Genomic DNA, 27696 nt, shown 5'->3' on the forward strand with positions numbered 1-27696 from the left:
CATGAACCCCCTGGACCCAGACCCCTACGACCATGAACCCCCTGGACCCAGACCCCCACGACCATGAACCCCCTGGACCCAGACCCCTACGACCATGAACCCCCTGGAACCAGACCCCTACGACCATGAACCTCCTGGACCCAGACCCCTACGACCATGAACCCCCTGGACCCAGACCCCTACGACCATGAACCCCCTGGACCCAGACCCCTACGACCATGAACCTCCTGGACCCAGACCCCTACGACCATGAACCCCCTGGACCCAGACCCCTACGACCATGAACCTCCAGGACCCAGACCCCTACGACCATGAACCCCCTGGACCCAGACCCTACGACCATGAACCTCCTGGACCCAGACCCCTATGACCATGAACCCCCTGGACCCAGACCCTACGACCATGAACCTCCTGGACCCAGACCCTACGACCATGAACCCCCTGGACCCAGACCCCTACGACCATGAACCCCCTGGACCCAGACCCCTACGACCATGAACCTCCTGGACCCAGACCCCTACGACCATGAACCCCCTGGACCCAGACCCCTACGACCATGAACCTCCAGGACCCAGACCCCTACGACCATGAACCCCCTGGACCCAGACCCTACGACCATGAACCTCCTGGACCCAGACCCCTATGACCATGAACCCCCTGGACCCAGACCCTACGACCATGAACCTCCTGGACCCAGACCCCTACGACCATGAACCCCCTGGACCCAGACCCCCACGACCATGAACCCTATTTCCTGCCCAGTAATCAATCCTGGACTCCATATTGTACATTAACCATTTTAATTGAACAAAATGCATAACAAAAGTATGAAAAAAATTGAAAGCTAAGAACTTAACTTACATAAATATATACGTATGAGTTACAACTCCGCTCATTGAGCAAAGTTGAAACAGGTGATACAAGTAGAAATAAAATGATGTGGATGGAGCTGATGGATGCTGGTCAAACCAACAAAAACCACTCAATCAGGAGAGCCAGGGGAGTGGGAGGAGCCAGGACTGAAGAAGGCGGGAACCCAAAAGGTACACCTGCATAAGACGTCATTTTTAAAATATATAAAAATGTTGATTTTTTTTAAACAACTGGATTATATAAAACTATGTAGTGGCCCCTCAATAATCACAGGATAAGATTCAATTCAAAGTAGTCAGCTTTTTAAATTTGTTTTACAATTATTCTAGATGTTTTAAGCTATAAAATCTCTCATTACTCTTCTCTCCGGCAGGCGGTAACAGTTTCACACTCTTCTGTCTTGTTTGAACGCGCAGGTGAAAGGTCAACCGCAAAAGATGTTCTGGGTCTTTTGACATCAGGTTCCACGCCCTGAGCTCAGTACACAAAGAGTTGGGCTGCGGACCGCAGGGTGGTCGGTTCAACAGCCATGTTGGACGAAACATTTCAGAGTGTGACCTGGCAGAGGTACCAGTCCACTCCCCAAGCACTGCCGAGGGGCCTTTGAGCAAAGCACCATCCCCCTCATAAGCTGCACTAATGTTAACATCAATACACGGCAGTAACATGGAAATATTGTGATCCTCAGATCAAACATTGACATGTTAATCACCTTCGTTTGTCATTCACCATTTTGACAGAAGGGTGTGACCCTTTGACACCCCCATGTGGATGTGAAGAAGAACAACAGGAGCTTCTTTGTAATATGTGAACAAAGAATAAATTCAGAGCTCAGACAAAACATTCATCAGGTTTGTCACCATTTTATTGTACGTTTGTTTTCTGCTTCAGAAACAAATTCACTGAAATACTGAAGTTTAAATCAGAATCCAAACAACAGAAGTGGTGAAATGAACGTCTGGGGGTCGATTTTCCTTCTTCCTCCTCAGCATTTCTCATGTTTTTTTATCTCAAGTTTCTCTCTGTAAATCCTGTGAAGGAAGAATTTATTAGAACTGATTAGTTCCTTCAGAAAATCTACGTGTGAGTAAACCAGTAGTAAAGGTGGTCTGAATGAAGCGTGTTGTTCGTACATGGGGAAACGGACTTGAAACAGCTTTATCAACTGGACCTCTCTCAACAGCTCACAGACGTTATCGTAGGTCACTCCGTCCGTCCCACACACAGGGTCGTAGACGTTTGGACAGGGGAGAGTAGGTCTAGTTTTTGTCTGAAAATATTATTTTAGAACAATATTTTAGTCCTACACATAATAAGACTGTAAATTGTGAAATATAAATTTTTACAACTATTAGGGAGAAATAATATATAATATAGAAACATCATAAAAGCTGTTACCAGGGGATAGTATCGCCATAGTTCATCTAATGAGAAACAGGAGACTGATCATTAGTGTCGTCTCACACGTCCAGTTTACTGCATGAAGTGAGCGATGCTTACGTGAACGGGGGACCAGCATGAGAACCAACAGCAGAGTGAGTTTTACACCCATCGTGTTCAGCTGCAACAACACAACCTTCAAGTCAGGAGATGTTCTCTGTTCCCTGGACATTCATGTCTGCCTCCACACATGTTCACTAGAGAACACGTTCACTGTCTGGAGACGTGACACAAGACCCTGATGCGACATCAGAAGTCATTAACAACTAATATTACAACAATAAATCAGGATTATAGTTTGTTACAGCTGCAGGAAGTCAGGCTGAAATGTTAGACTTTAGCTGTTCAGAAGCTTCGTGGAGACACAACAACCACATGAACACTTTTAAAATGACGAACCATCTGCTGAGGGTAACGTGATGAAATGTAGTTTATAGTCCCTGTAATAAATACCCCAACCAGTCTCACCAGTAGACAGGACGTCCTGCAGGCTGGGATCACAAGAAGGTTGTGGAGAAACTTCAGGCGTAGCTGAGTCTTTGGTGATGGCTCCGTCCTCTTCAGTGTTCCACCAGTTTTACTGCTGAGCTGGAGCGAATTATATCAGAGAGTTGACAGTGAATAAATAAATGGAACACAGACAAAATTTGTACTGCCAGGCCTTCATTAATACGAAAACGCCAAGTCTGATCTAAACTAGTCCAACTGGTAGAACTGTAAGTCAGGTCAGAACAAAGTTATCTGAAGACACTTTCCAGGTAGAGCAGAGAAAGACTTGAGTTCTAGAAACATTCGTCCAACATGAAGGAAGACTTTGGTGATGGATGAAGGACAGAAGTCCCTTTAACAGGAAGAAACCCAAGAGTCATTCTGAGGGGCCAGCTGCCTTGGCCGTTGTTACCCGTCTATAAAACCTGAAACATGTCTGGTTAAAACACAGCTGACTGGAGACTGCTGTCTCTAAAGTCTTGGACATGAAGAGACTTTCTTAAACGAGTCCACTGTCCCAGGTCATTAAAGGAGAGCAGGACCCAGATGCAGAGTAAAAACTGTATGCAGGGTTATTTACAATGACAAAAATAAAATCAATTTTCGGGAAAAAATTCTGAATATACAAAAAAAAACACCACGAGGGGCAAAGTAACAAACACTAAATCAATGTACATGTTAATTTTTTTTAATTAAAAAAAAGTAGCAAAAGAAACCCAGTAGTGTACTTGAAACTAATGAAACTAATGATCTAATGAAGATGAACAAAAGAACTTCAAGACAACCAGAGGCAGAAGAAACGGGACATCAACTTGAGACAGGTACCGTATGTTCACCGAGTAGCAGCATCAATCACAGGGTCCGCTTCCGTACTGAAGTCAGGCAAACAGGCAAAAACAGAAGCTAAGCAGCCAGTGTGGTTGAACTTTATTCTACTAAACATTTAAAAATACATTTTTTGATTGACTTTTTGTCACAAATCCATCGGAGTCCTCATCTGTATCTGAACTGAACAGCTGGGCAATTTCTCTTGTCATTGTCGGAGTCGGTCTTGTTGCCGGGTGGTTGTTCAGCAATGATGCGCTTTCCAAAAGCTCTGACCACAGGAGTCTGGTCTCTTCAACACATTCTTGTAGCAGCTTAACAAACTGAAAATAAAGAGAATAAATTCAAAGCTGAGATAAAGAATTCTTCAGGTTTGTCACCATGTTATTGTACTCGCATCACGCGAAGCGCTGATGTCTTGTACTTTTCATTGTTTGTGTGTTCGTTTGTCCGTCCACCAAATAACTTCACAACCGTTGCAAACCGTCGGTGTAGGTCGGGGTACAATAATGACTTCAGGGGTGTCGCAGGATGTTGCGGTCTCTGACTGCCTTGTTTTGTGCTTCAGAAACAACTCACTGAAATGCTGAAGTTTAAATCAGAATTCACACAACAGACGTGGTGAAACAAACGAACATCTGGAGGTCGATTTTCCTTCGTCCTCCTCAGCATTTGTCGTGTTTCAACATCTGAATTTTCTCTCGTACTGACGGGTTAGTAGGAGAAATTCTGGAGGAATTCTATTCAAACAAACTAAATGGAACACAGCCATTATTTGTACTGACACACCTTCATTAAAATGAAAATGTGAAGTCTGATCTCAGCTAACTGAACTGGATGAACTGTAGTTCAGTTCAGTTCATCGTTATTTGTCTAACGTCGGAACAGTTACGTGAGGACACTTTCCAGGTAGAGCAGAGACACCTGAGTTCTACAAACACTCGTCAACATGAAGAAAGACTGACGACGATCAAAAGAGAAAAGTGACTTGAACAGGAAGAAACCTTGAGCAGGAGAGAGGGGGGTGAGTAGAGGTGGACTCCAATGCTCCCTCTAGTGGTTCATGTGTCTGGGCAGACGCACAAGTTTCCCATCCAATGGCAGAGCCACAGGCCGTGCCGTTGGACGGGGGGGGGGGGACTACAACCCAGGCCCCCCAGTTCCAACAGACAGGTGGACCCCAACAAAAAAAGGAGGAACCCCAGCCGGCCGGGCGGACCGCAACCCCACCAGCAGACTGGACACTGCTCCCAGTGTGGAGGACCCCCCCTTGAGGAAACATCTGAGTACAGCTAAATACTACAAGCATAAAGAGATTAAAAAGTACTTATAATGAAATGGAAACTGTACAAAAGATAAAATACGTAAAATTAGAAAATAGGCGGCACGGTGGCGCAATGGTTAGCGCTGTCATCGCACAACTAGGCAGGTCGGGGTTCGAGGCCGGCTCTGAGCGGAGTCTGTTCTCCGAAAACCCGACTGTTTCTCTAAATTGTGATTAGTGTTTAAAAATCTAAAATGACACTAGACATTAACGGTGATTGTACATCGACAGTAATTTACTACCACCAAACAAACAACAGGAAATGACGCTGAACACTGACAGGAACAAGAAGGTCTGGGACTGACTTCATGGGTTCTTATTTTCTTTAATGCTCATTAATGATTAAAATACATGAAACTACACATTATTCTCTATTCCCATACTTGTTTACATCAACCAGTGGTTACTTTCAGTGCATAAAGACCTGGTAGTTAAATAAATCTGTTTCATTAACCTTTAACAGGAAGAAACCTTCAGAGGAACCCAAAAGTCACCGTGAGCGGCCGGCTGGTGACCGGATGAAGGAAGAGAATAAATAGAAATATATCCAGAAACGACCGTCTGGTTAAAACCCACCGCTGACCTGCGACTGGGTCCGCAGTGACACGGCCCTGGTTCCAGTTCTACCTCCTGTCCTGGATCCACCCCCACTCAACCCACTCATTCCTGTCACCTGTGCTGCTGCAGCACCTGCTTCCCATCTCCAATCAGGCTCCATCCACTAGCTAGGCTCCTCCTACTGATGCTCTGCTCAGTCCTCAGCCCCGGTCCAGATGGTCATCGACTCGTCTTACTCTTCATCCTACTCTTCATCCCACTCTTCATCCCACTCTTCATCCTACTCTTCATCCTACTCTTCATCCTTGTTGGACTCCCTGTGGTTTTGCCTGTTTGTCGGTTCGTTGTCGTTCACTAGTTGTAGGATCTGGATGATGTGGGTCTTAACCACCCGCCACATAGAACTCTTTCCAATAAAGAGTTTCAGCCTGAAGGAACACATGGGTTGGTGTTGGGTGGTATCAGGGCTTCTGGACACAGCCTGACAGAAACAACTCTGATGTTCACATCAATGTTTTAGTAAAACCTACCGTTAAAACATAAAATAAATGATTTCATCACTGTATATTCCGAGACTGATTTACAGTTACCAGTGGTTACCAGTGGTTACCAGTGGTTACCTAACATGCATAAAGATCTGGTAATTCAATCAATCAGCAGCATCATCCTGTTAAGTTCCAGATGGGGAAACATTCATTCTCCAGGGTAAAGCTTGATGTTACATAATGATGAATATGTGATCAGACATCTGATCAGTATGGACTAATATCATTATTAGTACCAATACACAGCAGTAACATGGAAATACTGTGATCCTCGGACGGTAAAATATTTTCATGTTAATGGTCTCGTTTGTCCTCCACCGTTTTGACAGAAGGGCCCTTTGACGCCCTCTTGTGGATCTGAAGACCAGGAGGAGTCTGGTCCCTTCACGCTTTTGTACTTCAACACATTCTCGTAACAACTGAACAAAATGAGAATGAAGAGAATAAATTCAAAGCTGAGACAAAGAATTATTCAGGTTTGTCACCATTTTATTGTACGTTTGTTTTCTGCTTCAGAAACAAAATTCACTGAAATACTGAAGTTTAAATCAGAATCCAAACAACAGAAGTGGTGAAATGCACTTCTGGGGGTCGATTTTCCTTCTTCCTCCTCAGCATCTTCCATGTTTTAATATCTGAAGTTTCCCTTGTGCTAACCTGTCAGGAAAGAATTGATTAGTTCCTTCAGAACATCTTCGTGTCAGTAAACCAGTAGGAAAGTTGGTCTGAGTGAACTCTGATCTGAGTTCATGGTGTGATGGACACGAAGCCTGTTTCTTAACTGGGCATCATTCCACAGCAGACAGGGGTTGCCGTAGGTCACTCCGTTGGTTCCACACACAGGATGATAGATGTTTGGACAGCCAACAATAAATTGAGACGTATGCTGAAGATATTGTTTGAGAAAAATACTTTAGTTTTACACGAAATAGAAAAATTTCAAGCGCAAAACATACATTTTCTGCACCTCCGAGGAAGAAATATTCTGACATAAAAACAACACAAAAGAGTTTAAATGATTACTTTACCCAGGGATTGTTTCTTACTCGTTCATCTAATGAGAAACAGGAGGGTGATCATTAGTGTCGTCTCACACGTCCAGTTTACTGCATGAAGTGAGCGATGCTTACGTGAACGGGGGACCAGCATGAGAACCAACAGCAGAGTGAGTTTTACACCCATCGTGTTCAGCTGCAACAACACAACCTTCAAGTCAGGAGATGTTCTCTGTTCCCTGGACATTCATGTCTGCCTCCACACATGTTCACTAGAGAACACGTTCACTGTCTGGAGACGTGACACAAGACCCTGATGCGACATCAGAAGTCATTAACAACTAATATTACAACAATAAATCAGGATTATAGTTTGTTACAGCTGCAGGAAGTCAGGCTGAAATGTTAGACTTTAGCTGTTAAGAAGCTTCGTGGAGACACAACAACCACATGAACACATTTAAAATGACGAACCATCTGCTGAGGGTAACGTGATGAAATGTAGTTTATAGTCCCTGTAATAAATACCCCAACCAGTCTCACCAGTAGACAGGACGTCCTGCAGGCTGGGATCACAAGAAGGTTGTGGAGAAACTTCAGGCGTAACTTTTCTAATTTTTTCCTTATGGTTCCATCCTGTTAAGTATTCCATCTCCTGGCCTGAACCGACAGTAACACCACCAGAGTGTTCCAAGTCAAACACACAGAATGGAACACAGACAGTATTTGTACTGACACACCTTCATTAATATGGAAATGTCAAATCCAATCTAAACTAATCAAACTGGTAGAACTGAAATTCAGTTCATTTGTCAAACGTCAGATCAGGACAAAGTTATCTGAAGACTCTTTCCAGGTAGAGCAGAGAAAGAAAGAAATTATATCCTCACTATAAAAAGAAACCACTTTAATCACGTAAATTAATTAATACCATAACTGTCATGAACACACATGAGCTGGGGATGTAGACCAGTGTGGAGCACATGCTTCACGTGTGTGCTGCACACGTGGCTCAATCGCCGGCATCCGTGGCCCTACGGGGGCACAACTGGGAATCAAGCAGAAAAGAAATCTTTGACAAATAAAATATGAACGTTTACCAAAAATAGAAAAACGCTAATATGCTGTGGCGACGCCCCACAGAACAAGGTGAAAATAAGATTTTTAATGTCAAGTGTTTCTGGAAGTAAACAATCTACGAAAAAACTTGACTACAAACACTTAAGCTGACGGGCTCCACGTGATGTGGACTCTCAAGTGTCGTCTTAGATGTTCAGCCCGAGAAAATTCTTTACCGCACACAGAACACCTGAAGGGGTTCTCTCCTGTGTGGGTTCTCATGTGTCGTCCTAGACTTCCAGTGTAAGTAAATTCTTTACTGCACACTGAACATCTGAAGGGTTTCTCTCCTGTGTGGATTCTCGTGTGTTCTTTTAAATGTCCAGCCCGACTAAACCCTTTACTGCACACTGAACAACTGAAGGGTTTCTCTCCTGTGTGGATTTTCATGTGTTCTCTTAGATGTCCAGCCTGAATAAACCCTTTATTGCACGCTGAGCAACTAAACGGTTTCTCTCCTGTGTGGATTCTGATGTGTCGTACCAACTCTCCAGCCCAAATAAATCTTTTACTGCACACTGAACACCTGAAGGGTTTCTCTCCTGTGTGGGTTTTCATGTGAACATTAAAACGTGATCTGTATTGAAAACTCTTTTTACAAACTGAACAACTAAATCTTTTCTTTCCTGTCTGAACTCCACTGTGTTCCTGCAGACGGTTCTTGTCACCAGAGCTTGAACAACATTCAGAGGAGCTAACTGGTGTAGGTCCAGGATTACATTCAGGTTCTTGGTTGTTTCTCAACTGGTTGAAGTCTGACTGAGGTTCACTGGTCTCCTCCAGGTCACAACTGTCTCCATCCTCTGGCTCAGAGGAGTCTGACATCTGGTCTTCATCTGGTTGTAAACGTCCATCTCTCTGAAAGTAACTGTTTGGGTCTGGTTCTGGTTCTCCATCAGTCTCTGTTTTCATCTCTTCATCATGAGGCAATGAGGACTGAGGTTTCTCCTCCTCATCTTCTTCACTCTTCACAGGTACTGAAGAGAATGTTAACTCTGTGACATCCTCCTCCTCCTTCAGCCCGACCAGCTGCTCTGTTTCCTGGTTGGTCTGGACTTCTTCCTGTTCCTCTCTGATGTGTGGAGGCTCTGGGAGGAAGTCCTGGTCCAGGTTGGACCTTAAATCCTGCTGCTCAGGGTCAACCTCGTCTTTAGTCACCAACCCGAGCTGGACATCTGAACAACAAAGACATACATACATTTACATGTAGTAGTCATTACCCCAATTAACTAGTAAAATATCAAACATATAGAAAAAATATGACTTTTGAATTAAATTTCTGTAAAGAGCTTCAGAAAGACTAATGACTTTTATTCAGACAAAAGCTACAGAAATGAAAGTTTTAACTAAATTATTGGGACGTTAGTGACTTCTTTACTCGTATCAAAACGTGACCTCTAACCTTCATCAGCCTTTTCAGGTTAGCTGTGACAGGAAACACAGGAAGAGTCCAGGGACAAGAACAGAACTCCAACAGTATGAGACCAGCAATCACATCCAGTGTAAACGTGTTGATTTACAGTTTGAGTATGAATTAAGTTCATAAAGTTACACCTTTCTACATATGAACACAGATCACCGTGACGATGTAATGTCTTTATTCAGTGACAGCAACACTTCTGGCACCCTGAAAAGCGACCCAACCAGAAGCTAAGAAGAGAAGTTTGTGGATTGCCTGCAGAAGCTACAGAAGGAGGAAACAGTAAACCGCTTATAATACCGCATGGACCCTGGTGATGTCGTTCCATTCGTACACGGCCTCCCCGAAATTTAAAGAGAAGGAGCCCCCCCCTGTCCCATAGTCAGCAGCAATAACTCTGACAACTACAACATCACCAAACATGTAGCCACTATCTTGGCCCCGTCGGTGGGGAAGAACTCCCACCAGATGTCAAGTCTGATCTAAACTAAACAAACTGGTGGAACTGTAATTCAGTTCAATTCATTGTAATTCATCTAACGTCAGATCAGGACAAAGTTATCTGAAGACACTTTCCAGGTAGAGCAGAGAAAGACCTGAGTTCTACAAACACTCGTCCAAAATGAAGGAAGACTTGGGGGACGGACAAAAGAGTCCCTTTAACAGGAAGAAACCCTGAGCAGGAAGAAAAAAAGATTTGGAAGGGAAAGAGGGAAATGGTTCATCAGCCTTTACATGCTATACAAGGGAAATTTACAATACAGTTGATCACAGATACAAATATTCTACAGTAAAAACACAATAAATTAAAATCCACACATATTAACAATTATAAACTATGTATAAAAGACTACCGTGTGTGAGAGATAGATCTATTACACTTCTACGTATTACATTTATCATCATGTCAGACGGAGCAGATGAGTTCACGGGTCTCAGCTGGTCCTCCACCCCCCCACTCTGACCTAAGGGGTCAGCGGCCCAGACAGAACACACAGGTCTACAGCCTGTGCCCCTCAGCTGTGTGGGATACTTCAGCACCTCTCCAACATGAACCTGAGTCTTCGAAGGGTTCCTGTGTTGTGGAACACATCTTGCCAAGACCCTGTACCACAGACACCACGCCCAAGTGGAGTGAAGGATGACAGACCTGTGGCACCGACCCCCCACATTATGAAGACCCATGAAACACCCCGGAACATCTCCGACCCCTGGTCCAACCACACATGGACCCTCTGAAATTTGCCTCAAACATCAAATTCTACTTTACACACTTGCATAAACCCTGTGTGTCACTGGACTATTAGCAGAGCAGCTATTAGCATCTCCACCTGTGGCTCCAGGTTTGTTGCTGCAGCTTGTGCATCTGTCAAACACAACAATATTATGGTCTGGTTTGCACTTTGGGGAGTTACGTTTACCCATCCTTAGATTAGGGGAAGATATCATCGCATTATGGACCCATTTCTGTCTCTGTGTGAGACGTGGGGTCAGAGCAGAAGAGTCATTGACCAGGAAAGGGACACGCACAAGGAACACTCGCTCACTGCTGAAAAGAAACCACTTTAATCACGTAAATTAATTAATACCGTAACTGTCATGAACACACGAGCTGGGGATGTAGACCAGTGGTGGAGCACATGCTTCACGTGTGTGCTGCCCCGGTCTCAATCCTTGGCATCTGTGGCCCTATGGGGGCACAACTGGGGACTCAGCTTAAAAGAACTCCTTGACCATCAAAATATGTTCACCAAAAATAGCACAACAACAACATGCTGTCCCGACCCCTAACAGACAAAACGAGAAGACGTTTTTTTCCTGTCATGAACACACGAGAGTTTACGTGAACTAACAATCTAAGAAAAGCTTTGATGACAAACACTTTAACTGACGGGTTTCTCTCCTGTGTGGATTCTCATGTGTCGTCTTAGATGTACACCCCGACTAAACCCTCTACTGCACACTGAACAACTGAGGAGTTTCTCTTCTGTGTGGATTCTCATGTGTCTTGTAAGACGTCCAACCTGATTAAATCCTCTACTGCACACTGAACACCTGAAGGGTGTCTCTCTTGTGTGGATTTTCACGTGTCCTCTCAGATGTGCAGCCTGACGAAACCCTTTACTGCACACTAAGCAACTAAAGGGTTTCTCTCCTGTGTGGGTTCTCATGTGTCGTTTTAACTCTCCAGCCCGACTAAATCGTTTACCACACACTGAACACTTTAAGGGTTTCTCTCCTGTGTGGGTTTTCATGTGAACATTAAAACGTGATCTGTATTGAAAACTCTTTTTACAAACTGAACAACTGAATCTTTTCTTTCCTGTCTGAACTCCACTGTGTTCCTGCAGACGGTTCTTGTCACCAGATCTTGAACAACGTTCAGAGGACCTAACTGGTGTAGGTCCAGGATTACATTCAGGTTCTTGGTTGTTTCTCAACTGGTTGAAGTCTGACTGAGGTTCACTGGTCTCCTCCAGGTCACAACTGTCTCCATCCTCTGGTTCAGAGGAGTCTGACATCTGGTCTTCATCTGGTTGTAAACGTCCATCTCTCTGAAAGTAACTGTTTGGGTCTGGTTCTGGTTCTCCATCAGTCTCTGTTTTCATCTCCTCATCATTAGATGTCATCATCTCTGTGACATCCTCCTCCTCCTTCAGATGCTCGTTCTCCTGGTTGGTCTGGACTTCTTCCTGTTCCTCTTTGATGTGTGGAGGACCTGGGAGGAAGTCCTGGTCCAGGTTGGACCTTAAATCCTGCTGCTCAGGGTCAACCTCTTCTTTAGTCACCATCAGCAGCTGGACATCTGAACAACAAAGACATACATTTATATTTGGTAGTCATTGCTCTAATTAACCACTAAATTACAGAATATTTAAACTCATAGATTTGTGTCCCACATAGAAACAGAATGACGTTCAAATTTAATTTCTGTAAAGGGCTTCAGAAAAATTGTCCCAATTCGTATCCCGCCAAAAGCTACAGAAGTGAAACCTGGATGTTACATTTTTGGGACTTCAGTAACTTCTTCACTCGTATCAGAACATGAACTCTAACCTCCATCAGCCTTTTCACGTTATCTGCCACGCGAAATGTAGGAAGAGTTCAAGGAAAAGAGCACCCACAGCGTGTCGAGACCATCAATTACATCCAGTGTCAACGCGAATCAATAAAAAGTATAAACTCACCATGATACACCCACATTTATCGGTGTTTAGTGGTAGGATTTACTCAGTTGGGGCGGGAACCATTGATAAATTAGTCACAGAGCAGAAAGCAGGGCTCTGTCTGCCACACCGAGTCCAAGGAGGAAACATGAAGGCGTTCATTTCATCCGTCCAGGGCATGACATTAAAATTTGCAACCTGTTCAAATGCCTGAGGACCACCATATCAGGACAAGCACAGTTCCCCCCACACCGGTTCGGTCAATGCCCAGGTCACCAAGGACTGGGACAGCGGTGAAAAGTGAACGACTGGGATTCTCTGCAGCTCCAGAGACACCAGGAGACCTGAGTGCGGCGCTGGCAGAGGAGCTACGTCACGTCTTTGTGCTTAGAAGGATCACAACGACACTCTTCTGCCCCCGCCCTGCCCCCACACCCTCACACTCACCCTCAGCGAGCATGGGGTCAGACGGGGGCCCCAAGAAGGCTGCTGGCCCAGGTGGAGTTCTGGGTAGGGTGCTAAGAGCGTGTGCCTCCCAGCACACCCCCATCTTCACCAGGATCTTCAACACTCCCTGGCCCATCGGTCATCCCGCTCTGTCTGAAATCTGCCACAATCATCCCGGGACCAAAGCGGTCCCCAACCACCGGCCTGAATGACTGTGGCCCTGTGGCCCTCACTAAATCAGCCATCAAGCACAAATGTCTTAGCTAGTCCAGCTGATCAACAAAGCATGTGGCATTTAAAAGAGGGGGTGTTCAAACTGAAGGGGACAGAGAAACAGACGATACACATCAAACTCTACTTGAATTACAAACAGCAATACGAGCAAGAGAGGAGAGATTTTTGGTTTTTTACGACACATTTATTCATAAAAGTCAAATTACAAGATAATCACGTTGGCACAAAATCCAAAAGAGATTCACGTAGAGACGATTTTCAACAGAACTGCGTTTTCTGAACAAAGAAACATCGAACCTTTTAACATTTATCAAACTAAAAAAAAGACAAAATTAAGAGAAAAAAAACAATTATCCATTCTATAATCATGTCTTTTACTTTTTTCCTTAGTTTTTTCAATCTATAAAACTCTAACAACTGGTTCACTACTTACTGTTTTACTTTTAAACTAAACGCTGACGCCATCCACAAACACGTTGGTGGTCGGTGACTGTTTAACCTTTGTGCTGTCACCTGTGACCTCTGGGCTGATGCCCGGTGATTCCGCGTGGGGTGGAGCTGGAAACTCACAAGGCTGTGTTTGTGAAATCGGGACCGCTGTACTGGAAGACAGCAGAGGGGGGGTGGGCCCTCGGTTGATAGCTTTGGCGTTGTCACCTGGATCTTTCATGTTATGATGGAGGTGTTCTGAATCACCGCCCCGCTCACAAACACCTGGTGCACCTTTTCAATTTCGTCAAGAAAAATTACCACAGCTACGTTCATTTGGGAGTCTGTCGTAACCGACCTGTCCCACTGCTAAACAAACCCCTCCCACCGAGCAGTTGGGGGGGGGGGGTTTACCGCCATGTGAGCTTCACCAGTGCGTCTTTCCCCTCACAATGTCTCACAAACAACGCCACAGCGAAGAGAGACAGAGATGGAGAGAGGGAGAGGGGAGCATGAGAGGTTGAGACCGAGAAAAGGAAGAGAAGAGGAAGTTAAAAGTGATGGGGAAGGAGATCGGCTGTCCCTGGTGGAAGACCACGAGAACAACCCAAAGTTAACAAGGAAGACAGTGAAGAGGAGGTTGAAGAAAGAGCAAAGTCAAGGAGAGAGAGATGTTACCACTTTTATGACAAATATCAAAGAAATGTAGTGATTTAGAAACAGACTTGAGAAAAACAGCTGAGCTTAAGTTCAACTGGAAACTAACGAGACTCAAACCAAGACACAAATGGCTCCTGCCCCAAACTGGGCAGGAAGGTGTGCACTTGTGTTTCTCTTCTCTCCCATACAGATCACAACGTGTCCGAGGCTGAGGTGAGGACATGGTCACACCTGAGCTCAAACGCCACGAAGCTGAACAGGAAACAGTCTCTGGCCGTGACGCGTTTGAGGACAGTCCAGTCTACATAGACGGTATTAGCATCCTACGAGTTCCAGATCAGTACAAATTGAAAAATCAACTCCCCACCACAACAGAGGTAGTTTTGGGGAATATTCCATTTATATTAACCTCAAAACGCATCTGCTTACGCAAACATAGACAGAACAACACTTAGTCCTCCTCTATTACATCATTTTCTAAACACAAAAGTACAAAACACGTACACAACACACATAACTGATACACGCGAGGCTGAGTCAGGCGGCTGGTGGGCTCGTTCGTCAAGGAGGGTCTAACCCAAACACGATAAAGATCACATCCATTCGAGGCTCTTCTCCACAGGTTTGTTGCTTCGTCCAGAGCCCAGCGCTGGAGCCTCACCAGCATGACCTTCTTCAGTAAACCTTGTTTGGGATACAACGCGCCCTCGTTTTTTGCGGCCAATGCATTCCAGGAACCTCACGTGATTGAGGATCGAGATCGCGATCCATTTATCTTATTATTTACGGTAATTTAATCGTTTCTGAACCCCCCCATACTGATATTAAACCACCTTCTATCTGTACTACCTTTAAAACACTCTGACAGACTGTTTAGAACACTTCTTTTTCTCACAAGTCCGAGCCTGACGGAACAGAGCACACTTCTGGATGCCATCAGCCAATAGAATGCGAGTACGGTATCACGTGACTGCCTAATAAAAATAAAATTTTCTGAAAAACGTCACGACCAAATTTGACTGGAGTTAGCGAATCACTCAATTACGCCTTTTATAATTATACTGCCGCAGTGCACCGGCATCACACCTGGAGTGTACCCTGTCCCACACCTCCAATCGGCTGGGATAGGCTCCAGAACCCCGCGATCAATGACAGCAGAAGAAGCGAATGAATAATTATGTTGAAATTTACCTCGACTCTGTCCAACCGATCCTTGTGGACGGTGCTAGAGTACCATAGGTGCACAAAAGATCTTTGGCTGCCCTACGGAAATTGTAAAGTCTCAACTCAGTCAGCCTTTGGACTTCCTGATTTGCTGACATCTTCCCAAATTTTTGAATCACCAGGACAACGATCACTCCAAGGAGCAGAAGCCCTGATATTATTAATCCAAACACATGAAGATCTTCAACATCCTCCACGAAAACTGCCAGGTATATAACTCTCCACCCCTCCCAAGAGTCCCTCATGTGAACGGCCAATCAGGACAGAGAGGTTCCTCTGGACCAGCATTCCATGTTGGAGAAGCAGTGATGAGAGTTAGACAGAGAAGACGAGACAAGGAGGAATACGTCTGCCCTCGATGAAAGCCAGGAGAGAGGAAGATGGTGAAAGGTGTATATAGGAGACGAAGGGAGGAGGATGAGGATAGTATGAGCGAAGGTCGGAGAGAGGAGAGGAAGTTCAAATACTCAAACGTGGACTTCCACTAAACAACTGGTATTACATCGATCAACTCATCTGCATTGCTGGTGAGCTGAAACATTTAGCACCCATCTAGGATGAACAATGCAGACATCAGAAAGCAGAAAGTGTTTGACCAACGGTCCTCAAAATGGACAAAGACTGAAAGACTGTTGGACATGGATCCCCAACAATCAGACAAGAAACCATGGAGACAACTTTAAGTGTATCATTGATACGTAAGAAGATCAAGAAGATAAACCTTCAGAGAAGGAACATGATGATGATGATGATGATGATGATGATGATGATGATGATGATGATCACTCCTCTCCTAACTTCATCTCATTTCTCTCGTTCAACAACTCTTTTCTTCTCCAAACACACTTCATTCACTTTCTTTTCACCTGGTGGTGATGGTTGACCCTTGACCTTCAGCAGCTCTCCCTCCTGATTGGTCTGTAGTTCCTCCTGTTCCTCTTTGACGTGTGGAGGTTCTGGGGGGTCGTCCTGGTCCAGAGGGGACCTTAAATCCTGCTGCTCAGGGTCAACCTCTTCTTTAGTCCCCACCAGCAGCTGGACGTCTGAGAATCATGAAACAAACACACCTTGAAGACGCTGCTGACACTCAAAGCGCTGACACCACAACTTTAGAACAATCACTACCAGGTGAAGAAATCACCACTGAATGGTTCACACGTGTGGAATCCAGCAGAGAAGCTGAACCCAGAAAGAACCGACAGGAACCCACCTGCTCTCTGGAGGTGGACCTGAGGACTGAAAACAGCCTCCAGGAGCTTCTGTCGTCCACAAAGTGTCTCCTCGTTTGCTAACGTTCTCACAAACTGCTCCATGATGTCTTCAGCAGCAGCAGTTAGTCGCTGCAGGACAAAAGCTCTCAGCGTCTGGACGTCACACATCTGGACTCCTTCACAGCACAACTTTTCCTCCAGACTCGATCCGTTCCGATCTGTTTGCTGAGGTGCTCCGAGTGGAGATGGTTTCCGGCTAGCAGGCTAAGCTAGCTTCGTTAGCTTGACGGGACGAGCTGATCCACGCGTGAAGCTCCAGAGACAAAGGCAGACAGCAGAGAATCTCTCCAGACGCTCCGACTCCACGTTGACACCATTTAGCTCCGTTCAGGTTCAACCCGCTCTTTGTCGGAGCTACAGCCGGGACTGGGGGGTCCGACGGGAGAGGCCACAGGCGCGGCTTGATGACGTGGACGGCTCAGGACGCATTCGCGAGAAATTGGAAATGTAGGATCGACACGTGATCGCGTTCTAAATAAATATTAACGTGATTTTTCATTGAACAAATGTAGTAAAATCCATCTTCTACATTCTGCTATTTTAATAGTTTTATTTTCTGCTGGGTTCCAAAGAAACTGGATCCAACAATAACTCCTCATCAGTGCTGAGATAGTCTACATTTCTGTGTCATAAACCGAGGAGTGTGACACAGGACCTGTTTACTACAAACCTCTAAATAACAACACTTCACGGATAACTAACGTTATAATACTGATATTAAAATAGCAGCAGTTGTTCTAACACCATGTAAAGTGATTGTTCACATATCAATAATCATTCTCCATAATTATAAGTGAGTTACACAGCACTAATAATCAGAGAAACATGTTTGGACCTGAAACACTTTCTTTATGTTTATTTGCTCAAACATTTGAAAATCAGACACCTGCTGTATTTTTGATGCAAATGATCACTTCTATCATTTTTAAGGCAAGAAAACAACACTTTTTTCTCCGAACAAGAATAAATTATTTTAGAACATTAATTCTGATAAATATTGCTGCTGTTTACACAATGGGGGAAAAACTGTCTCTGATTGGTCAGCTCATTTACTATGAAGGTAGTAGGCTGCTCACCAGTGCGTTATAATCTGGTGAATAATTTGAATCCTGTAAAGGTTCTTCAGTCAGACGTGTTCTGTGTTTGTTCTTGATAAAGTTCATGTTGGAAGAGGCTGATTCACAGGGATAGGTTGAACCAAAGGAGCAGTAAATGTTCGTAGCTGCTGTGTATACCCCACTATACTTCTTGTCCACAAGTCACCAAAGGTTTGGTGCAGCCTGATGAGCTCTGAGGTGGAGGTCATTTGTACCGTTAGGATTTCTGTCTCTACCTCACCAGCGTTCAAACTGAACAAAGCACTGAGCTGCTCAGCAGTGGACGTCACGTCTGCGTGTGTGAAAGGATTTGTAATAAAGGACACAGATGGTTCAAGCTGCTCAGTCAGAAAACCTTTCTTCAGATTCCTGTGCTACTCTGTTTATGACGTGGGAATACTTTCCTTACAGCTTCATCCAAAGTTTCAGATGCAGAAAGGTTTTCATTGAACACTGTATGCCCAGAGGGTTACGCAGCATTGCTTTCTTCTCCACCTGCATGGAGAAAATGTTCATCTTGGCTGTAAATGTGTTCACTGCACTGATCATGTGAGCAAGTTTTATCTTCCAATCGCTGGCTGATGAATGACGTCGTGGTAGTGCAGAACGTCTGGGGACCCGCCTGCTGCCCGTCGTGGACAGTGTCCCACCTGTTGTGAATGAGGGTGAGAGTGGATCTACTGTCTGTCAATATGGGATATACGCAGATCGTCGCAGGACGGTGGTCTGCCTTGACTAGTTGGCTTTACAGAGAAGAAGAGAACTCAGTCAATTTTTTTTTACTGACACTCCTTCATTAATATGCAAATGTCAAGTCAAAGTCAAAAGACAAACTTTCTTTATTTGTCATTACACACAACTAAGCAAACTGGTGGAACTGTAATTCAGTTCAATTCATTCTAATTCATCTAACGTCACATCAGGACAAAGTTATCTGAAGACACTTTCCAGGTAGAGCAGAGAAAGACCTGAGTTCTACAAACACTCGTCCAACATGAAGGAAGACTTGGGGGACGGACAAAAGAGTCCCTTTAACAGGAAGAAACCCTGAGCAGGAAGAAAAAAAGATTTGGAAGGGAAAGAGGGAAATGGTTCATCAGCCTTTACATGCTATACAAGGGAAATTTACAATACAGTTGATCACAGATACAAATATTCTACAGTAAAAATACAATAAATTAAAATCCACACATATTAACAATTATAAACTATGTATAAAAGACTACTGTGTGTGAGAGATAGATCTATTACACTTCTACGTATTACATTTATCATCATGTCAGACGGAGCAGATGAGTTCACGGTTCTCAGCTGGTCCTCCACCCCCCCACTCTGACCTAAGGGGTCAGCGGCCCAGACAGAACACACAGGTCTACAGCCTGTGCCCCTCAGCTGTGTGGGACACTTCAGCACCTCTCCAACATGAACCTGAGTCCCCAAAGTCTTCTTTGCATTATGGACTCATTTCTGTGTGTGTGTGTGTGTGTGTGTGTGTGTGTGTGTGTGTGTGTGTGTGTGTGTAAGAAGCATGGATGAGTCACGATCTCAGTAGGAACACAGGGTCAGAGCAGAAGAGTCGTCGATCAGGAGAGTGACACTCACTATAAAACACTCGCTTTCTGCTGAAAAGAAACCATTCGAATTATGTGAATGAATGAATTTCATAACTGTCATGAACACACATGAGCTGGGGATGTAGATCAGTGGTGGAGCGCATGCTTCACGTGTGTGCTGCCTCAGGCTCAATCCCCGACATCTATAGCCCTACGGGGGCACAAATGGACATCCAAAATAAAAGAAATATTTGACAAAGAAAATATGAGTGTTCACCAAAAATAGAGAAAGGACGACATGCTGTGGTGAGCCCTAACAGGACAAGCTGAAAAGACGTTTCGTACTGTCATGTACACACAAGTGTTTACGGAAATTAACAATTTAAGAATAGCTTTTATTGCAAACACTTTAACTGGCGGGGTTCTCCCTGGTGTGGATTCTCATGTGTCGTCTTAGATGTCCAGACTGAACAAATTCTTTACTGCACGTTGTACACCTGAAGGGTTTCTCTCCTGTGTGGATTCTCATGTGTCGTCCTAGTGTTGCAGCGTGCGTAAATTCTTTACTGCACACTGAACAACTGAAGAGTTTCTCTCCGGTATGGATTCTCATGTGTTCTCTTCGATGTCCAGCCCGACTAAATCTTTTACCGCACACTGAACAACTGAAGGGTTTCTCTCCTGTATGGATTGTCAAGTGTTGTTTTAGAGTTGCAGCCAGAGTAAATCCTTTACTGCAAACTGAACAACTGAAGGGTTTCCCTCCCGTGTGGATTCTCATGTGTTCCCTTAGATTTCCAGCGTGTCTAAATCGCTTACTGCACACTGAACAAATGAATGGTTTCTCTCCTGTGTGAACTCTCAGGTGTCGTGTAAGATACCCAACCCGATTAAATACTTTACTACACACAGAACATTTTAAGGGGTTCTCTCCTCTGTGGGTTCTCATGTGGATATAAAAACATGATCTGAATGGAAAACTCTTTTTGCAAAGTGAACAAATAAATCTTTTCTTTCCTGTCTGAGCTCCACTGTGTTCCTGCAGACGGTTCTTGTCACCAGAGCTTGAACCACGTTCAGAGGAGCTAACTGGTGTAGGTCCAGGATTACATTCAGGTTCTTGGTTGTTTCTCAACTGGTTGAAGTCTGACTGAGGTTCACTGGTCTCCTCCAGGTCACAACTGTCTCCATCCTCTGGTTCAGAGGAGTCTGACATCTGGTCTTCATCTGGTTGTAAACGTCCATCTCTCTGAAAGTAACTGTCTGGGTCTGGTTCTGGTTCTCCATCAGTCTCTGTTTTCATCTCTTCATCATGAGGCAAGGAGGACTGAGGCTGCTCTTCATCATCTTCTTCACTCTTCACAAGTACTGAATAGAATGTTAACTCTGTGACATCCTCCTCCTTCAGATGCTCGTTCTCCTGATTGGTCTGGACTTCTTCCTGTTCCTCTTTGATGTGTGGAGGACCTGGGAGGAAGTCCTGGTCCAGACCGGACCAGAAATCCTGCTGCTCAGGGTCAACCTCTTCGTTTGTCACCAACAGCAGCTGGACATCTGAACAACAAAGAAATACATACATTTATATTTGGTAGTCATTTCTCCCAATGATATATTAATTATGAAATGTTCTAATTAATACATTTTGAGTCTTGCAAATATAGAAAAATTGTGATTTTTTAATTTAATTTCTGTAAAGAGCTTCAGAAAAATTGTCCTGATTTGTATCCTGCCAAAAGCTACAGAAGTCAAACTTCGACGTTACTACTTTTTTGGGACTTTAATGACTTCTCCTCTCATGTCAGAACATGGCCTCTCACCTTCATCAACCTTCTCACGTTGTCACTGGAAAAGTAGGAGAGTAGAGGTACAAGAACAGAACTCCAACAGCGTGAGACCATCATTTACGTCCAGTGTAAACGCTTTGATTTACTGTTTGAGTATTATAAATAAATAAATGTCATGAAGTTACACCTTTCTACATTTGAACACAGATCACCATGACGAGGTAATGTCTTTACTCAGTGACAGCAACACTTCTGGCACCCTGAAAGGCAACCCAACCACAAGGAAACAACGGAGGAAACAAACTGCTTGCAATACCATCGCCTGGACCCTGGTGGTGTCATTCCATGTCTTAGAAATGATTTTAAAAAAAGACTACAAACTACATTTCCACAAGGTGGTGGAAGTTCTTTCTGTCAATCAATCATTCCCTATAAATACAGGCAAGAATAGGCAGGACTTCCTCTTTGTCACCAAACACATGCTGCTGGAAACTAATGATGTATGGTGAGTGTCTTATGAGATTTCATTTGATGTGAAGTCTTTATTGAATACAATTTATTGTGCATTTAAGATGGAGCTTTACTTCTTCTTTTGTTTCGGTTTTTCCCTTCAGGGGTCTCCACAGCCAATCAGTGTCCTCCATCTAACCCTGTCTTCTCATCCTCTTCTCTCACACCAACTACCTTCATGTCCTCTTTCACTACATCCATAAACCTCCTCTTTGGTCTTCCTCTAGGCCTCCTGCCTGGCAGTTCAGAGCATGCCTAGAAGTGAGTTGTCATTGGAGCAGACTTCAATGGACATGTTGGTGCAGGAAACAGAGGTGATGAGGAGGTGATGGGCAGGTTTGGTATCCAGGAGAGGAACGCAGGAGGACAGATGGTAGTTGACTTTGCAAAAAGGATGGAAATGGCTGTAGTGAATACTTTCTTCCAGAAGAGGCAGGAACATAGAGTGACCTATAGAGTGGAGGTAGGAGCACACAGGTAGACTACATCTGGTGTAGACGGTGTAACCTGAAGGAGATCAGTGACTGTAAAGTAGTGGTAGGTGAGAGTGTAGCCAAACAGCATAGGATGGTGGTGTGTAGGATGACTCTGGTGGTGAGGAAGATGAAGAGGGCAAAGGCAGAGCAGAAGACGAAATGGTGGAAGCTGAAAAAGGAAGAGTGTTGCAGGACTTTTAGGAAGGAGTTAAGACAGGCTCTGGGTGGTCAGGAGGTGCTTCCAGATGACTGGACAACTACAGCTAATGTGATCAGGGAGACAGGTAGGAGAGTACTTGGTGTGTCATCTGGAAGGAAAGTAGATAAGGAGACTTGGTGGTGGAATGAGGAGGTACAGGAGTGTATACAGAGAAAGAGGTTAGCTAAGAGGAAGTGGGACACTGAGAGGACTGAGGAGAGTAGACAGGAGTACAGGGAGATGCAGCGTAAGGTGAAGGTAGAGGTAGCAAAGGCCAAACAAGAAGCTTATGATGACTTGTATGCTAGGTTGGACAGTAAGGAGGGAGAGACTGATCTATACAGGTTGGCAAGACAGAGACAAAGATGGGAAGGACGTGCAGCAGGTTAGGGTGATTAAGGATAGGGATGGAAGTCTATTGACAGGTGCCAGTAGTGTGATGGGAAGATGGAAAGAGTATTTTGAAGAGTTGATGAACGTGGAAAATGAGAGAGAACAAAGACTAGAACAGGTGACTGTTGTGGACCAGGAAGTAGCAAAGATTAGTCAGGATGAAGTGAGGAGGGCACTGAAGAGGATGAAGAGTGGAAAGGCAGTCGGTCCTGATGATATACCTGTAGAGGTATGGAAGTGTCTAGGAGAGGTGGCAGTAGAGTTTCTGACTGGGTTGTTCAACAGGATCTTAGACAGTGAGAAGATGCCTGAGGAATGGAGGAGAAGTGTGCTGGTGCCCATTTTTAAGAACAAGGGAGATGTGAAGAGTTGTGGCAACTACAGAGGAATAAAGCTGATGAGCCATACAATGAAGTTATGGGAGAGAGTAGTGGAAGCTAGACTAAGGGCAGAAGTGAACATTTGTGAGCAGCAGTATGGTTTCATGCCAAAAAAGAGTTCTACAGATGTGAGGACTGTAAGACAGTGGTGAGGTGTGTGTAGGTGTGACAGAGGAGTTCAAGGTGGAGGTGGGACTGCATCAGGGATCAGCTCTGAGCCCCTTCTTGTTGCTATGGTGATGGACAGGCTGACAGACGAGGTTAGACAGGAATCTCCATGGACTATGATGTTTGCAGATGACATTGTGATCTGCAGTGAGAGCAGGGAACAGGTGGAGGAGAAGCTAGAGAGGTGGAGGTTTGTCCTGGAAAGGAGAGGAATGAAGGTTAGCCGCAGTAAGACAGAGTACATGTGTGTGAATGAGAGGGACCCAAGTGGAAGAGTGAGGTTACAGGGAGAAGAGATCAAGAAGGTGGAGGATTTGAAGTACTTAGGGTCAACAGTCCAGAGCAATGGAGAGTGTGGAAAAGAGGTGAAGAAGCGTGTCCAGGCAGGATGGAACGGGTGGAGGAAAGTGTCAGGTGTGATGTGTGATAGAAGAGTTTCAGCTAAAATGAAAGGAAAGGTGTACAAAACTGTGGTGAGACCAGTGATGTTGTTTGGTCTAGAGACAGTGTCACTGAGGAAAAGACAGGAGACAGAGCTGGAGGTAGCAGAGATGAAGATGCTGAGGTTCTCTCTGGGAGTGACCAGGATGGATAGGATCAGGAATGAGTACATCAGAGGGACAGCACATGTTAGAGGTTCTGGAGATAAAGTCAGAGAGGCCAGACTGAGATGGTTTGGACATGTCCAGAGGAGAGATAGTGAATATATTGGTAGAAGGATGCTGAGTTCTGAACTGCCAGGCAGGAGGCCTAGAGGAAGACCAAAGAGGAGGTTTATGGATGTAGTGAAAGAGGACATGAAGGTAGTTGGTGTGAGAGAAGAGGATGAGAAGACAGGGTTAGATGGAGGACACTGATTGGCTGTGGAGACCCCTGAAGGGAGAAGCTGAAAGGAGAAGAAGATTTATTATTGATCACTCCTCTCCTATCTTCATCTCATTTCTCTCGTTCAACAACTCTTTTCTTCTCCAAACACACTTCATTCACTTTCTTTTCACCTGGTGGTGATGGTTGACCCTTGACCTTCAGCAGCTCTCCCTCCTGATTGGTCTGTAGTTCCTCCTGTTCCTCTTTGACGTGTGGAGGTTCTGGGGGGTCGTCCTGGTCCAGAGGGGACCTTAAATCCTGCTGCTCAGGGTCAACCTCTTCTTTAGTCCCCACCAGCAGCTGGACGTCTGAGAATCATGAAACAAACACACCTTGAAGACGCTGCTGACACTCAAAGCGCTGACACCACAACTTTAGAACAATCACTACCAGGTGAAGAAATCACCACTGAATGGTTCACACGTGTGGAATCCAGCAGAGAAGCTGAACCCAGAAAGAACCGACAGGAACCCACCTGCTCTCTGGAGGTGGACCTGAGGACTGAAAACAGCCTCCAGGAGCTTCTGTCGTCCACAAAGTGTCTCCTCGTTTGCTAACGTTCTCACAAACTGCTCCATGATGTCTTCAGCAGCAGCAGTTAGTCGCTGCAGGACAAAAGCTCTCAGCGTCTGGACGTCACACATCTGGACTCCTTCACAGCACAACTTTTCCTCCAGACTCGATCCGTTCCGATCTGTTTGCTGAGGTGCTCCGAGTGGAGATGGTTTCCGGCTAGCAGGCTAAGCTAGCTTCGTTAGCTTGACGGGACGAGCTGATCCACGCGTGAAGCTCCAGAGACAAAGGCAGACAGCAGAGAATCTCTCCAGACGCTCCGACTCCACGTTGACACCATTTAGCTCCGTTCAGGTTCAACCCGCTCTTTGTCGGAGCTACAGCCGGGACTCGGGGGGTCCGACGGGAGAGGCCACAGGCGCGGCTTGATGACGTCAGAGGTGACGTGCGGAGTTGCACTACCACGTGACCGGTTGAGGACGCATTCGCGGCTTCGCGAGACATTGTAAACATCCGAGACACTGAAGACACAAGAACCAGCGTTAGGAGTCCGACAAACAGCAACGTTTTGGCGGGATTACTTTTCGACACAGACACGCCGTCAGCGGGTCGATACCCGACCGATCTATTAACGTTACAGAATCACATAATATAGACTCGTCATAACCAACAGAAAACATCTAAACAACACTTTAAGACATCGTCAACGAGCCTGCATCGGACCAACTTACCCGCGGCACGTCAGCATCTTTCTGCTGCGGGTTACCCACAATGCACCTGACAGGTTTCAAAATAAAAGACAGACGAATTTCCCCAAATTAATCATGAATTTAACTATAATATAAAAACATCTACCCACACCATTACATATATACACTATCTTCTTCTTTTCGTTTCGGCTTTCCCCTGCAGGGGTCGCCACAGCCAATCAGTGTCCTCCATCTAACCCTGTCTTCTCATCCTCTTCTCTCACACCAACTACCTTCATGTCCTCTTTCACTACATCCATAAACCTCCTCTTTGGTCTTCCTCTAGGCCTCCTGCCTGGCAGTTCAGAACTCAGCATCCTTCTACCAATATATTCACTATCTCTCCTCTGGACATGTCCAAACCATCTCAGTCTGGCCTCTCTGACTTTATCTCCAGAACCTCTAAGCTGATCCCTGATGCAGTCCCACCTCCACCTTGAACTCCTCTGTCACACCTACACACACCTCACCACTGTCTTACAGTCCTCATACATGTCCTGCACCGCTCTAACATACTTCTCTGCCACTCCAGACTTCCTCATACAATACCACAGTTCCTCTCTGGACACCCTGTCATCAGCTTTCTCCAGATCTACAAAAACACAATGCAGCTCCCTCTGGCCTTCTCTGTACTTCTCTATCAACATCCTCAAAGCAAATACTGCATCTGTAGAACTCTGTTTTGGCATGAAACCATACTGCTGCTCACAAATGTTCACTTCTGCCCTTAGTCTAGCTTCCACTACTCTCTCCCATAACTTCATTGTGTGGCTCATCAGCTTTATTCCTCTGTAGTTGCCACAACTCTGCACATCTCCCTTGTTCTTAAAAATGGGCACCAGCACACTTCTCCTCCATTCCTCAGGCATCTTCTCACTATCTAAGATCCTGTTGAACAACCCAGTCAGAAACTCTACCGCCACCTCTCCTAGACACTTCCATACCTCTACAGGTATATCATCAGGACCGACTGCCTTTCCACTCTTCATCCTCTTCAGTGCCCTCCTCACTTCATCCTGACTAATCTTTGCTACTTCCTGGTCCACAACAGTCACCTCTTCTAGTCTTTGTTCTCTCTCATTTTCCACGTTCATCAACTCTTCAAAGTACTCTTTCCATCTTCCCATCACACTACTGGCACCTGTCAATAGACTTCCATCCCTATCCTTAATCACCCTAACCTGCTGCACGTCCTTCCCATCTCTGTCTCTCTGTCTTGCCAACCGGTATAGATCAGTCTCTCCCTCCTTACTGTCCAACCTAGCATACAAGTCATCATAAGCTTCTTGTTTGGCCTTTGCTACCTCTACCTTCACCTTACGCTGCATCTCCCTGTACTCCTGTCTACTCTCCTCAGTCCTCTCAGTGTCCCACTTCTTCTTAGCTAACCTCTTTCTCTGTATACACTCCTGTACCTCCTCATTCCACCACCAAGTCTCCTTATCTACTTTCCTTCCAGATGACACACCAAGTACTCTCCTACCTGTGTCCCTGATCACATTAGCTGTAGTTGTCCAGTCATCTGGAAGCACCTCCTGACCACCCAGAGCCTGTCTTAACTCCTTCCTAAAAGTCATGCAACACTGTTCCTTTGTCAGCTTCCACCATTTCGTCTTCTGCTCGGCCTTTGCCCTCTTCATCTTCCTCACCACCAGAGTCATCCTACACACCACCATCCTATGCTGTTTGGCTACACTCTCACCTACCACTACTTTACAGTCACTGATCTCCTTCAGGTTACACCGTCTACACCAGATGTAGTCTACCTGTGTGCTCCTACCTCCACTCTTATAGGTCACCCTATGTTCCTGCCTCTTCTGAAGAAAGTATTCACTACAGCCATTTCCATCCTTTTTGCAAAGTCAACTACCATCTGTCCTTCTGAGTTCCTCTCCTGGATACCAAACCTGCCCATCACCTCCTCATCACCTCTGTTTCCTGCACCAACATGTCCATTGAAGTCTGCTCCAATGACAACTCTCTCACT

The 27696-nt window shown here is 45.1% G+C and overlaps 3 protein-coding genes and 1 long non-coding RNA gene across 5 annotated transcripts; all 4 read right to left on the reverse strand.

Annotated features, from left to right (window-relative positions):
- Nucleotides 1–1746: 1746 nt before the first annotated feature.
- On the reverse strand, nt 1747–2896 carry LOC137596028 (uncharacterized). Its single transcript, XR_011035502.1, has 5 exons — nt 2782–2896; nt 2374–2434; nt 2272–2297; nt 2007–2143; nt 1747–1904 (listed from the first exon to the last, which is right to left on the reverse strand). It is a non-coding gene; the product is annotated as an uncharacterized lncRNA (long non-coding RNA).
- A 3906-nt stretch (nt 2897–6802) lies between these two features.
- On the reverse strand, nt 6803–9455 carry LOC137595091 (zinc finger protein 501-like). Of its 2 annotated transcripts, none has more exons than XM_068314926.1 (2): nt 7593–9455; nt 6803–7362 (listed from the first exon to the last, which is right to left on the reverse strand). In XM_068314926.1, the coding sequence occupies exon 1, from the start codon at nt 9366–9368 to the stop codon at nt 8271–8273; it is 1098 nt and encodes a 365-aa protein (XP_068171027.1). In that variant the 5' UTR covers nt 9369–9455; the 3' UTR covers nt 6803–7362; nt 7593–8270. The 2 variants fall into 2 exon arrangements, with proteins under 2 accessions (XP_068171027.1, XP_068171028.1); XM_068314927.1 differs by having other exon boundaries at nt 6863–6940; nt 7083–9455.
- Nucleotides 9456–9659: 204 nt separating this feature from the next.
- LOC137595090 (zinc finger and SCAN domain-containing protein 31-like) lies at nt 9660–17387 on the reverse strand. Its single transcript, XM_068314925.1, has 3 exons — nt 16960–17387; nt 16616–16792; nt 9660–12394 (listed from the first exon to the last, which is right to left on the reverse strand). The coding sequence occupies exons 1-3, from the start codon at nt 17126–17128 to the stop codon at nt 11472–11474; spliced, it is 1269 nt and encodes a 422-aa protein (XP_068171026.1). The 5' UTR covers nt 17129–17387; the 3' UTR covers nt 9660–11471.
- A 1590-nt stretch (nt 17388–18977) lies between these two features.
- On the reverse strand, nt 18978–25719 carry LOC137595088 (zinc finger protein 3-like). The gene is made up of 4 exons (XM_068314922.1): nt 25692–25719; nt 24923–25481; nt 24579–24755; nt 18978–21224 (listed from the first exon to the last, which is right to left on the reverse strand). The coding sequence occupies exons 2-4, from the start codon at nt 25089–25091 to the stop codon at nt 20080–20082; spliced, it is 1491 nt and encodes a 496-aa protein (XP_068171023.1). The 5' UTR covers nt 25092–25481; nt 25692–25719; the 3' UTR covers nt 18978–20079.
- Between the last annotated feature and the right edge of the window lie 1977 nt (nt 25720–27696).

The sequence above is a fragment of the Antennarius striatus genome, chromosome 5 (assembly GCF_040054535.1).
Source record: "Antennarius striatus isolate MH-2024 chromosome 5, ASM4005453v1, whole genome shotgun sequence".
In the NCBI taxonomy this organism is placed as follows: domain Eukaryota; kingdom Metazoa; phylum Chordata; class Actinopteri; order Lophiiformes; family Antennariidae; genus Antennarius; species Antennarius striatus.